Source organism: Juglans microcarpa x Juglans regia, chromosome 3S, assembly GCF_004785595.1.
Source record: "Juglans microcarpa x Juglans regia isolate MS1-56 chromosome 3S, Jm3101_v1.0, whole genome shotgun sequence".
NCBI classification, from domain to species: Eukaryota; Viridiplantae; Streptophyta; class Magnoliopsida; order Fagales; family Juglandaceae; genus Juglans; species Juglans microcarpa x Juglans regia.
In genome coordinates, this window is record NC_054599.1 from 21402260 (window position 1) to 21415918 (window position 13659).

The 13659-nt window shown below is 36.0% G+C and overlaps 2 protein-coding genes across 2 annotated transcripts; one reads left to right on the forward strand and one right to left on the reverse strand.

Moving 5' to 3' along the window:
* The first annotated feature begins 7039 nt into the window (after positions 1-7039).
* On the forward strand, positions 7040-9021 carry LOC121257355 (chlorophyll a-b binding protein, chloroplastic-like). Its single transcript, XM_041158325.1, has 4 exons — positions 7040-7256; positions 7695-7918; positions 8134-8648; positions 8752-9021. The coding sequence occupies exons 1-4, from the start codon at positions 7201-7203 to the stop codon at positions 8767-8769; spliced, it is 813 nt and encodes a 270-aa protein (XP_041014259.1). The 5' UTR covers positions 7040-7200; the 3' UTR covers positions 8770-9021.
* Positions 9022-12611: 3590 nt separating this feature from the next.
* Positions 12612-13330, reverse strand: LOC121257356. Its single transcript, XM_041158326.1, has one exon. It carries the CDS (start codon positions 13123-13125, stop codon positions 12832-12834), a length of 294 nt encoding a protein of 97 aa, XP_041014260.1. The 5' UTR covers positions 13126-13330; the 3' UTR covers positions 12612-12831.
* Between the last annotated feature and the right edge of the window lie 329 nt (positions 13331-13659).

Consider the following 13659-nt stretch of genomic DNA (forward strand, 5'->3'; position numbering starts at 1 on the left):
AACACACCAGCACATGTACATACTGATATACCTGTAAAAAGATTAGAAGCCGGAATCGTTGGATGATAGCAACTTGCATCATTGTGCGTATTTAGAAAAATAAATAAATAAATAAATGAATAACTGTGATTGTTTGGTCGGCATCTAATCTTAATGAAAGTTTAATTAGGTTATGGCCCCGAATATCTTATATTATTTGTAATTAATAATAAAATAATTTATTAATAATGATAAATAAATTATAAATAATATTAAAGTAATCTCGGAACAATTTAATTCTTAATTTTGTTTCTGTGTTGTATGTTATGTTATCCGCTCAGCCGATTTCATCCGAAAAGATCACAGTGTCGGTGGATTAGGTAGATTTGAATATTTGATTGTGCTGGGCATCATTACGATGATCTGAATAGTAAAGTAGCAGTACTTGGTGTGGGTGGCGAGAAAATTGTGTTGAGCAAAGGTACCATATCGTATCCGCCTCTCTCTGACTGGTCGATCTGATACCACTTGTCAGATTATATATTGGACTGCAAATCAATTAATTATCAATATCGTACTGTGATGGTTTAGATCAAGACAATATTAAAATAATATTTTGAAATCAATATCGGTTTTGATCGTTTTAGAATATTCTATATGTATATATATATATATATGAATAAATTGTATATATAAATATATATAAAAATTATATTCTAAAATAATAATTTATATATGAATAAATTATATATAAATTATAAATAGTTTGGTATGAATATGAAGGTAAAAAAAAAAAGTAAAGGTCGAAATATACAGATTGAAACGATCGAAATTCTGACTGGTACGAAACAGCAGGCTTCCATGTACCGGTCACACTATATAAACGGTATATTTCGACCATACTACTTAGTACGGTACGAAATTCAAAACATTACTGCAAATAAACATAAAATTATTTGTTGTTAGGTAGAACACATGAATATATATTCAAATCTTTGGATTTTCGACATCACATTTTAGGCATTGTTTGGTTACACAGTTAAGATGATATGATATGTGATGTTTTGCTGAAAATTGAATAAAATATTATTATAATATTATTTTTATTTTAAAATTTAAAAAAATTGAATTGTTTATTATATTTTATATAAAAATTTCATAAAATTGTAATGATTATATAAGATAAGATGAAATTATTTGATTTTATATAATCAAACCAGCCTTTAATTTGCAGGATTGTTTTTAAAATAGTTGCAAAGAGTGATATTATTGTGGACGTACGCATGCATGCGGTACTGATCCAACAAAAACGATATATGGAATATGGATTCATAGATATATATTATTAAATATTTGGCAAAATCCCAAACATTTGATCGTTATTTTGTGATCAATACCAACTTTCAAATCACTTAAAACGATCGATCTAATTAATTGAAAACGATAAATAAAAAAAAATGGTTATTTTAGAGGCAAAGAAACTTCAAATTTTATCATATTGTTCAGTACTCAGGGCTCCATGATCATAAATGCATGATTGATGATTCGAGTCAGACGGATATATATATATATATATATATATATATATATATATATTAATTAGCTGCATGCTGATTAAAGGCATGACCTGATCGTCGAAACATGCATGCACGTACGTACGTTCTGCTAAGTAATTCAGAGTAACGACGAGACAATTTTAATTAGGTATATATAATATATTTCGATCGACCTCAAATTGTATAAGAAGTTTAGGTATGAAATGTACGTTGATTAATGTAAACGTCATCCTATATATTTCGATCAAGTTTCAAGTTTCAAAGGCTTTTATAGCCTGAGAGATGATCATTATATCCAGAAATATTCCAAATACTGCAATGTCGACTTTGAGAATGCTGAGCTGCATGCATGCATGGCCACAACAAATTTCTTGGCCATGGAATCTACAACAATGACATCTGCGTCGATCGATCATGGAATTAATTGGAGGTCATTAATTCCAAGCCCCATTCAGATGATCAATTGAGTAACGACTCCAAGTTCTGTCCCTTGATTTTTTTGGAGCAAAATCCCGCTCCCTACAAATACTAGTCCTGTAAGAAAAATTAATGTCGTCCTGCGTAAATTTAATAAAGTTGACCTAACTCAATGACAGGATTCCGAATTATTAACATTCTGTAGTTGGAGTTGTTGGCAGCTTTAATACTGCCTTAATTGGACCGTGCAATTAAACCGTATATCTATTCATTTCTTTTTTATTGTTATGCATACAGAAATAGGAGTAATTCTACAGATTATCAGTCACTGCAGACATCCCACACCCGTGCCTATAATTTTATTTTTATTTATTTTTTTAGAGTACAGGGTATTTTTCATAGAATAATTCTACAGATAATAGAATAATTCGTCAAAAATTAATGTCCGTTTGAAAAATAACTTTTTATATATAATTAGTTTTGTAAACCAGATCTTTCACGAATATTTTTGCTTTTCCTTTTCTTTTCTTTTTTTCACGTTGACCAGAGATTTTATTAAATTTAACACCCTGCACATCCATGATTTCGATAGTGTTCATCATGAAACAGTAATGTGCCTGTATACATGAACGGATGATCAGAGGCAAAACTTACTGAAATCTCTGGCCTCAAATAGTTGACAAAAGAACTTATGCATTGAGAAAAAAATAAGAAAAGAAACTCATTTACAAAAGAGGAAAAGTAAAAAAGTGCAGGAAGATAATATATATATATATATATATATATATATATATATATATATATATATATATATAGCATAGCAGCTGTCCACCAAAAGATGATAGCGAATTGAGAAATGGTTGTTACAGTCGTGAGTGTATAAGTGTTGTATAATCTCTTTGAAAAAAGTAAATAAATATGAGACTTATATGAAAAGAAAATTAATTTTTTAATAATAGACACTACTTTTTTTCAAAGCAGCTGCATGACGCTTGCATACTTCATAACTATATGTAGCATAACTCGAAATCTTTATATATATGGTGGTGATGTTGCAGGCATTGCAACCACAAAGTGAGAAGACCATTAATTTTCCAACAGTCCCGCCCTCTAATTTCAATATAGTAATACTAGATATAAGTCCTAAATAAACAAATCTCATACAAAATCTTTGTAAAAATGTGAGTTCTACTAATAAAGAATATTTTTTTTTTTTTTAAGTTAAGTTCACTTTTTTACGAGGGCTTATATATATGAGACTTGTTATTTGGAGCTTGTACAAATCATTTCTCTTTTTAATAATCCTTGATGTAGTAAGCAAGTGAAGACTTGGTCATTATCGGCATTAATAGATTTTCCCTCTCAATTAACTACAGCTTGAAACCCTAATCTATGAGCAATAGAACCCCACCACCATGTGAAATTTATAATGAATGGGGACTGTGAAGATGAACTCAAAAACAGCATGATAATTTTTGGGGCCGAGTAAGCTGGAAGAGTCCGACACAATAAACCTAAATAGACAGCTTTTAAGAGGTTTGGAAAATTTGTACTCGCCATTATAACAACGAAATGTGGCATTATTTACAACTTTTAGAAAGAAAAAAAGAAAACTCACAAGGAGAACTACTGCTAGCTAGCTGTTCTTTTCTTCAACACAAGCCAATGATGCCAAAGGACTGCATCTTCGCATGTTGACTTCGCAACTAAGGAAGAATATTGAAAAAGACCCATCGACGAATTAAATCTATGGTATTACGTTATAGACCCTATGGCTAGAGAGAGGGAGAGAGAGAGCAAAGGGTGGAAATTTGTAATGTATTAATGGTATCATTTTCAGACCACATAATAATCAGAAGACAGTTTGATCGATCCCATAATTTCTTTGAAGACATAATTGCAGCACTATTGGGAAGCACATGCTTGCATGAAAAAAAAAATGATAAGGAATCCAAGGAAATTAAAGGAAAAGTAGAACACGTAAAGGATATTGCTCTCTTTCTAAGGTTGCTAAATCCCCTATCAAACATTCGTTGATGTTGTTGGTAGACCTCAAACATTCACTAATTACTTTACACATCATATGATTGCAAGCTAGCAACCATTTGCTTCCTTAAAAGCCGTAGATTGCACAGTACTAAATTTCATGGTCGGTGCTTTTCTTAGTAAATTTTTTGTTGATGATTATCGACTATGCATGTCTATCTCATCAAAACCTGACTAATTATTTGTACATGTAAACTGGATGGTTAGTACTACACGGTACTGCAATATCATGAGTGGGGGAGAGGGAAAAAAAATTAATGTTTTTTGTTTTTTGGATGAATCTAGATTTACTTTAATCCAAATGTGAATTAGAAAAAGAAAAAAACTAAAACTGTAAGCTTATATATACGCTCGATCTCCACACCTGCGTGAACATGATATGATCTAATGAATTTGAAAGATAAATTAATTTTAAATTTTTCTTATAAATAAATTCATTTCACTACAAAAAAAAAAGAGCATTTGTAACCAATTATTTGTGACGAAAATGATTATTTGTGACGATAGTAAACTCATTTTAACATGAAATAGTCATTTAGATAGAAAATAACTGACAGTAAATAAGCAGTTTTTTTTTGTAAGAACACGTGTAGAGAACGTATGAAAAGCACTCTTAACAGAAAATAAATCTTATGTTGGAACGTAACTTAATTTAGCAGCTAATGTTGCACACAACTCACTCAATCACACTAAAAGTCTCGAAGTGAAAGCACCAAATACGCTTTATAAAAAAAACAAAAGAAGTGAAAGCACCAAATTTAGCGGCGAAGCCTCATTTGTTTTCGTAGATTATGAAATGAGATGAGATGAGTTAAGATGAAAGTTAAAAGTTAAATAAAATATTGTTAGAATATATTTTTTAATATTATTTTTCTTTTGAAATTTGAAAAAGTTGAATTGTTTATTTTGTTTTGTGTGGGAATATGAGAAAGTTGATGAGATGAGATAAGTTGAGAGGAGTTGTGAAAACAAACAAGTAATTAAACTCCATTAAGCCAAGAAGTCTGCGTCTCACATACTGTTCACTATTGCTTGAAGTATTGCTTTGATGATCTGTTCGATCTATTCATTCCAATGTAGATTTTTGCATTCCTTTCCCACCATATATATGATTTTTGACTGTTGCATGCCCAAGCTCGTTCATCATGATCAGAAATCATGTCATTGGTCTCAAGCTCAGTACTCCTTTGTCTTTAAAACTATCTACCAATCTAATTAATTCAGCATCCCAATCTTGAATTGATCTTTTAATAAGCATTTGATGTGTTGACTATAGCGAGCTAGCTTTTGATCACAATCTCGAGTAAAAACACGTCCAAAACAAAGAAAGAAAAACAAATGACCTCGGCTGGCTGACTGACCAGCTAGCTTCTACACAGTAAACAAGTTATATAAATCGCTATAGCCCGATCACTTGGCAAGGCTTCTCTTTCTAATGCATGGATAGCCAGTTTTTGTCAGCGAGACATATATATATGTAGAAGTGATCCAGAACCGCGTGGATAAGATTGTATGAAATCAGTTTTGTTTCTGAAAAAGGAAAATATCATACGACATACTCTCATTCTATCCTAGAGAATGTTTATTATGTTTATATGTTTTAGAGAATGTTTGATCTAATAGTTCATAGGCATTATTATATCAAGTAATATGGTGAGAGTCCAAGAGATCATGATGAGAATATAGTGTATAACATTAACTTACGGAGAAACAAAAAAAAAAAAAAAAAAAAACGTTTGTATACAGAAAACTATGGAACGTTATAGTCGCAATCATAAACCAAAATCTTCTCCATTTCATTTGAAATAGAGAGTATCGATTCTGGGTTAATTATGAGATATTTTTAATCATTGTGGTTTCAATTGAAAAATGAATTATCAAAATAAACTCTTGTTTTACGCTATTAAAAAATTTCAAGTGAGATGGAGAGCATCTTTAATTTGATGTTGCCCTTGGTTTTATTTAAATTATTTTCCACCATCAAAGTGGCCACCCAATGTGCAGCAAGTTGATTGAACAAGACATTGATTAATGTGAGGCTTTGGTACCTTGGGTCTCGCCTTATGTATGCTTCATGGTGACAACCTTGATTTTGCTTGGCGAAGACAAGAACAAGCTTGTCATCTAGGAAGATATTCTAGTACTTCCTCAATTCTTTTTTTTTTTTTTTTTTTTTTTCAACACAAACATGACCATTGTCAGAGACAATGGCATCACGTACCAGATTCGTAGGACAAATCCAATTCCATCAATTAAAGAAAGAATGTCTTATATAAGATGAGTTCCAATCAAACAAAAGAAAAAGGGTGCTGTTGTAGCTGCGTTGAAATATCTGAGTTCTGTCCAGCCCAATTCAATTAGATATATGTTACCAAAACGAGCCCTGTTCTTTCACGTACCTAGTAGTATCAGAGCCCAACCTTAGAAGCACTATTCGGCCCTAAAATCTAATTGAAATGTACCCACCTTCTTCATTGGGCTTTGAGTCACTCTGGCTTCAATAGAAAAGACCGTATTTCAATGAGAAGTGTTGGGTTAATATACACATTCTATAAAAGTAAATTTTATAAATTAATGCAATTAGATGCGAAATATTATATTTACTTTATATAAAAAAAAAAAAATTGCTAAATATAATTATGAGTTGTGCAAGCGTCGCGTATTTTTTTAAAAAAAATTAGAGTTTATCATTAAAAAATTAATTTTTACATGTAAGTCTCATATATACATTTTTTTTTCAAAAGAAGTGCGCAACACTTACGCATTCTATGACTGTAAATATTATTTATCTATCAAAAATAGTTGTGCAATAATTTATAAAAGTTATTTTTATGAAATCTTTTTATCAAACAACTATTTCACAATTAGAACATACACACATTCGATATATCTGCCATGTGGATGTGAGATATAATCCAACTGCTGGATGTGAGATATATCTGCCATGTGGGGAGGGGGGATATGTGAATCACCAAGTTGTGATTATTCGAGGTAATCCATAGAAATGGAGGTGGAGGTTTTGATATCAGATTCTGCATGACACATGGCAACACAGCATCCAATTGCACCTTCACTCTCCTATCCTTTAAGATAAGCCCCTGCTTTACATTAACAGATTCGCACGTTTTTGCTTCCCGTACGTACATAAATCAAACACGCAGCGCCTATACTAACTGAAGAAAATCTTGGCTGAAAGCCTAAAATGGCTTCTGCTTGTGCTTCCTCTGCCATTGCAGCTGTCGCCATCTCTTCCCCCAGGCAAGTTCCTCTAAAACATAGCCGACAACATTAATGTTCTTTTGGAAAAAATGACATTAATCAAGTTATAGGAATCTCATATAGAGTAGCTGGTTTAGTGAATAAATGACATTAATAAAGTTATAGGAATTTATTTATGAGCACAGATGGGAACTTCATGCATGCGCTGTTGCTTGTTCGTATAGTTGGTGTTAACGAGTGGTTGTAATTAAAGTTTGAAAAGGAGCTAAAATTGTTAAAACACCACTTGTCTCAAACTCAGGACATCTGTTCTGTTCTGATGATACCATGCTACTCCAGATCACGAAAGCTTAACTGACGAGAGAATGAAGGAAAATTTAATTATTTGAATTATATTCTAACAAAAACGTAGGGAATTGAGAGATCAGAGATGTCTACGGTTAATTAACTATGCAAGTACTCTTTCGTACATTGCAGTTCCCAAAAGACTGGATCAGCATTGGGTGCAACAAAAGCTTGTTTCCTTGGTGGGAGGAAATTAAGAGTGAGAAACAATACGGCACCCAGAGGAACACGATCACTCTCGGTGTGTGCTGCTGCTGCTGACCCTGATAGGCCTCTCTGGTTCCCAGGCAGCACCCCTCCTCCATGGCTCGACGGCAGCCTCCCTGGAGACTTTGGTTTTGATCCTCTGGGTCTTTGTATGTTCAAGCCGAATTACATCCTACTCCACTTACCATTTCAAGTAAAAAATATTCCACATGCATGCATGTTTAATTTGGCCATTTGACTCATTTCCTTAGGTGACCTCCAACATATATAGTGATGTTGGTCTCCAACATATATAGTGATGTTCAGGCCACAATTTTCTTTTCTTGAGTCTTGTTTAAATGTTGCAATATTGATTGTTTAACAGCATCCGATCCCGAGAGCCTAAGATGGAACGTACAATCCGAGCTTGTGCACTGCAGATGGGCAATGTTAGGCGCTGCGGGTATTTTTATTCCAGAGTTGCTAACAAAGATTGGCATCCTGAACACCCCATCTTGGTACACTGCTGGAGAGCTGGAATACTTCACTGACACAACCACTCTCTTCATCATCGAGCTGATCTTGATCGGCTGGGCCGAGGGAAGACGCTGGGCAGACATCATCAAGCCAGGGTCTGTAAACACAGACCCCATCTTTCCAAACAACAAGCTCACAGGGACAGACGTTGGCTATCCTGGAGGACTTTGGTTCGACCCACTTGGGTGGGGAACCGGTTCTCCTGAGAAGATCAAGGAGTTAAGGACAAAAGAAATCAAGAACGGGAGGTTGGCAATGTTGGCTGTGATGGGTGCGTGGTTCCAACACATTTACACTGGCACAGGCCCCATTGACAACCTCTTTGCCCACCTTGCTGATCCTGGTCACGCCACTGTTTTTGCTGTAAGTGCAGCCCTAGATATGACTGTTACATCAACATTAAGAACTTTGCATGAAAATAGTTTTGGTTGTTTGAGCTAATCGCTTGTACGGTTTGTTGTTGCAGGCTTTCACCCCCAAGTGAGGAAGAAAGCTGTACATGACTGCAAGCGTGAGACAGACAAGGAGTGATCGATTTTTACCTACGTAGGTGGCTTAAAAGATGTGTGCTTTCAGAAGGAATGTTTGTATCAGTGGAACTTGTGTTGTGTTTGATCATGTCTTCCTACAGACTGCTCATGCAATGTATAAATGCCTCTTTAAAATTAGAAATATTGCTGAATATTAGTTCGGACAGATTACAGTAATGAAATTTGCTTCAAGAATTATCTAACGTTAATGAGGTTTTTAGATATCATGTGTGACTACTCATGAAGTTTCGATAGTACGAAACTCAGCAAATATGGAATTGGGTCAATCGGAGAGTACAATTTACAGACGTTCTTCGACGGAATCATGTCATCTCATCAAATCCAGAATTTTGAGTCATAAGGGTAGAATGCCATGCATTAATGTTGAGAGTTTTTAACTGATTTGTTTCATGGTTAAACTCACTAATTAATTCAGAATATATGAATCAATGCAACTCTTTTGTTGGCTTTGGAAATGGAAAGGCCGTATGGTACCCTTAGAAACTAACCGTATAGATCTTTCAACCACTTGCTTATATATACTACTTTTCTTAGTTTTCTCCTGGATTTGACTTTTCTTTAGCTGTTTTTCTTTTTTCTTCTTTCTTGGCAACTAGATGATCAGCACGCCAAGTCCTCGAGTCAAAGGCTCTAAAGAGCTTAATTTCCATTAATCCCAGCATTGCTGAGACCTAATATACTAATAAGTCATGAAATGGAATGGGGAAAAAGAGAAATACTCCTTTACCTATAGTCATTGAGAAAGGGTTTTCGTTTCTTTTCTTTTTCTAAAAATTTTCTAGTTCCCGACATTTCTTTTTCACCTAAAAGTGGTTCTTATAGCTTGTAAGCTCACTTAATTCATCTAGTTGGATTGGATGCCCAGCTGCCATGCATAAGATCATCATGTCTACGACCACAAAAGGGTGCTGCATTGCCCACATTAAGGCTTTATTTAGATACAAGAGTATTTCAGATGAGCTGTAAATAATAATGAGAATAATAGTGAAATAGTAATGAATAGTTTGTGAATAATAGTGAAGTAGTTTAAAAATATCTAAGAACAATTATATTCTCAAACAGACCCTAAGAAAATCCAATCTAGTGAATGTGGATGTTATTTACGGTGCTCTAGAACCCTAAATATAGACATACGAAGAAAAACAATTAAATAAAACTAGGGCAAGTTAGGTTGTGAAACTTGGGGTGAAAGCCTATATCGGTAAAATGATCATTCCTAGGCTCCAAATAAGCTAGACTTTAATTCCATCAAGATACATTGAGGCGAGTATCATGATCTTAATTTTTATGAACTTTTTCGAGGCGAGCATCAAGGTGGACTTCTCCGAGGCTTCCCAGGAGATGCGACGCCTTCGGGACGCACTGAAGGACTCAGAGAAGAGGGAGGACGATGACCTTTGGCAAGGGGTTCTCGCACTCCGGGGGGAGAGGAGCCAGTTGGATCAGGAGCTAGCTTCTGCTGTCAGGCGACGCTCGCAACTCACGTTCAAACACTTTTCCCTGGTCCGGGAGGTCCAGCGCTAGAAGGTTAAGGTACAGCAAAGGGAGGTCCAAATCCAAAATCTTAGAACCGAGTTGCATCATGCCAATGATACGACATCTAGCCTTCAAATCAGTGTTGAGCATATTGAAGAGGTCAGGACTTAGATTTAGCGCACTCGGGCCATCAGGGATGTAACATGGGGGTACGGCTACAAGGAGGACCTCAAACGGTTCCGGGATCTCTTGAGGAAGAATCCCAATGTGGACCTCAACACTTTAGATTTGAAGTCCTTGGAGCCGGACCCTCTAGCCTTTGCCTTTTTCAAGGACGTTAGGAAACCCGGAAAGCCCCCTTCCCCTCGGGCGCCCCTTCCTCTTCTTAGGCTTCTTTCTTTTTCTTTTTTTATTTTTTCTTTTTGGTTTATACGGGCTCCAAGCCTTTGCATTTTGCTTGTATTCCTTTCTTTTGTAATTCAGACCTTTTGTAATTGGGCTGGCATACATATATAAAGTGGGCTTCTTTTTTATCTTTGTGTTCATGTGCTTGTGACTTCTTTTTATTTTCCTTCCTTTTTGTTCCACGCGGCAGGCCCGACCTCTTGTCCCGACCAACAGTGAAGAGCCAGTGCACTATGGTCAGTCAGGGGGCTGAGCTTGTGGTGTGAGGTCAGGCCTCGTACCACAAGCCCCCCACCCCTCAAAAAACTCGGGCTGAGCTTGTGGTGTGAGGTCAGGCCTCGTACCACAAGCCCCCCACCCCTCAAAAAACTCAGACCAGAGGAGGGGGGTTGGAGCTTTGGCTCCTCCTTCCCTCCTCCCTTCCTCCCTCCTCCCTCCTCCTTCTTCTCTCTAGTTTTTCTTTTATTTTTCTAATTTTTTTTTCCGTTTACAGTAGGGCGAAATGTAAATCTGTTGTTATCCGGAACCAAGCTACCACCACTCGCTCCACCGCAAGATTCCCAAGGCGCCGATCTTTCAGACGGATTAAGAATCTCGTCGAACGGAGCGGCGTGTGAGCCACATAGGCAGCCCAAAGTGCGCGTGTGACATCCATGCGTCACCGTAAGGGGAGCTCTATTGCTATCACCTGCGGCTTTTCTAGGAACAGGGCCATCAGTTTCTTCAGACATAATGTTTCGCTGTACTTCCAAGGTGGCGCATGTCCCTCACACACTACCACAGTCTCGGTGTTTGCATTTTTTATTTTCTCTAAAGTTAAAAATGCAGATCTACAACTTTTCAAGCTATAATTCACTATTTTCTGATATATCTTTTACGTTTTCTATTATTTATTTTGTTTTAAGTTAAAAAAAAAATATAATATCTTGGATTTTTATCTATAGAGTGTGTCATCTACTCTATCTTAGACAGAGTATAGGGTTGTTTCATTTTGTTTTAAGATAAAATGTGAGGTTTGTTAAATCTGTTTTGGGACAGAGTGTTGTCTCTCAGACGATTTGTCTGTAAAGAGTTACAGCAATGGACTAAACCTTGTCAGTTACAAATAAATTTATATATTGGGAGCCTAAAAAGTAGTAGTTGACTTGTTTTCTGTATGTCTCAGGTCAAAGTTGTAATATACCGTTATGAATAAATGAAGTTTGTTCTATCTTTAAAAAAAAAAAAAATTATGAACTTTTAAAATATTCACTCTTTTTCTAATAAATTAATTAAAATTATATTCTTTTGATACTAATTTACGTAAAGAGAACGAAAAAAAAATTCTAGATTTTTAGTTGAGAAGCAAACCAGCAATTTTATTTTTTATTTTTATTTTAAAAAAGAAACAAATATATGAAGGAGCCTTCAACGCAAACATGGCTTTCTGATGCTAGAAAAATGAGCAAATTAAAGCCGCCGAGGTTGTCATTTGATAGATCAACTGCCCTGATTTAGTTTGACCAAAATTATGGTCGCGTTGTTCATGCTCTTCCCCTTATACGTCTTCTCATTCCTCTTCTTTTAGAGACCCAACAGAGTAAAGGTCTTTTTTCTTTTTTAAGAGAATAAGAACATGCATTTTCCATTTTGCTTTCATCTTTTGTCGGTTCATGAATTCGATCCATACCCAGAGCAATGACCAAAATTCAAGAATGGAAGAAAGATAATTAATAACATGCTTGTAAGAAATGCTATGAATCCCGATCTATTTATAAGATTTCAGTCATAAAATCTGCAAACTAAAAGCAGCACTTCATCAATCATCATCATAGCACTAAAGCAGCAAATCAACATGATAATTCAGATCGTAATTTCCGGTGCGTAAAAAATAAAAATTGAGTAAACTCAGAAGAAAATAAATTACCCCTACTTTATAAGAATTTCAATACCGCAGTGTGACTACAATTACAACTGATTATCTCCCACCTCTCTCTCTCTCTCGCTCTTGAAGTATCGTGGGATTTATATTACATAATTCGATTCGAAGAAAAAAGAGAGAGAACTTGAGAGAGAGAGAGAGAGACTGTAATATTAGTTGACAGAACCGTAACAACAAACGAGCACAAACCGGATTAAGAGGGACGGTTTGGTGGTCGTACGATGAGTTGGGCAGGTAAGGGCCGGCTCGTACCGTTCCCGCCACAGCTTCTACACGCCATTCGACCGGATCCGGCACATGAACGGCAGCCGACATCGTCGTCGGACCAGCGGGAGCAGAGGCAGGAGACCCGGCCTGTTCCGTTGCAACTGGGGCACCGCGGGAACGGGCCGGCCATTGGCTTCTGTTCCATGACCGACTTGACCAACACTGCCCCGGCCAACACGCTCAGACCCGTGGCCAGCTGAGTCAACACGACAGGACCCATACTCGATCTGTCGGACCTCGAACAGAGCGCAAAAAAAAAAGGAAGCCGGCGGGGAGCTACCTTCAGGTGTTGAAAGAGGAGAGAATGAACAGAGATTTTTTCGGGGGCGCTATAAAATCAATATCGTAATGGTTTTGGTAAGAATTTTGTTGTTTTTATATAGAGAGGGAGAAATGAAGTGGTAAGCGGTTAGAACACGTAGTCGCCGAAGATGTTTGGTTGTTCTAAGAAGCTGGAGATTTTGGAATTTAGCGAAGGTGTGAGGATGTGTGGGGTTCCTCTCTGTCTTCCACGGCTCTACTCGCGAATAAGATCTGGGTCTTTGCCTTTTTACAATTGCATATCCATGACTTCTATCTCACTATGTGTGGTGGGTTTCTGTCGAGTGTTTTTTCTTTCTGAGGTACTTGTAATTGTACACTCAATTCAACTACAAAAAGCTTTCACACGTCATTTTTCTAAAGAAAAAATTTATTTATAAATCTTATTTTTGTTACGTTTATTGCATTATTAAGGTTGAAACTTTTCACGTCA

What these genes read in the sequence shown, in the direction of transcription:
- LOC121257355 (XM_041158325.1), top strand. Translation starts at nt 7,201, where the DNA reads ATGGCTTCTGCTTGTGCTTCCTCTGCCATTGCAGCTGTCGCCATCTCT. An exon ending in GTCGCCATCTCTTCCCCCAG is followed by an intron (nt 7,257 to 7,694) that starts GCAAGTTCCTCT and finishes CGTACATTGCAG; the next exon opens with TTCCCAAAAGACTGGATCAG. An exon ending in TTTTGATCCTCTGGGTCTTT is followed by an intron (nt 7,919 to 8,133) that starts GTATGTTCAAGC and finishes ATTGTTTAACAG; the next exon opens with CATCCGATCCCGAGAGCCTA.
- LOC121257356 (XM_041158326.1), bottom strand. Translation starts at nt 13,125, where the DNA reads ATGGGTCCTGTCGTGTTGACTCAGCTGGCCACGGGTCTGAGCGTGTTG.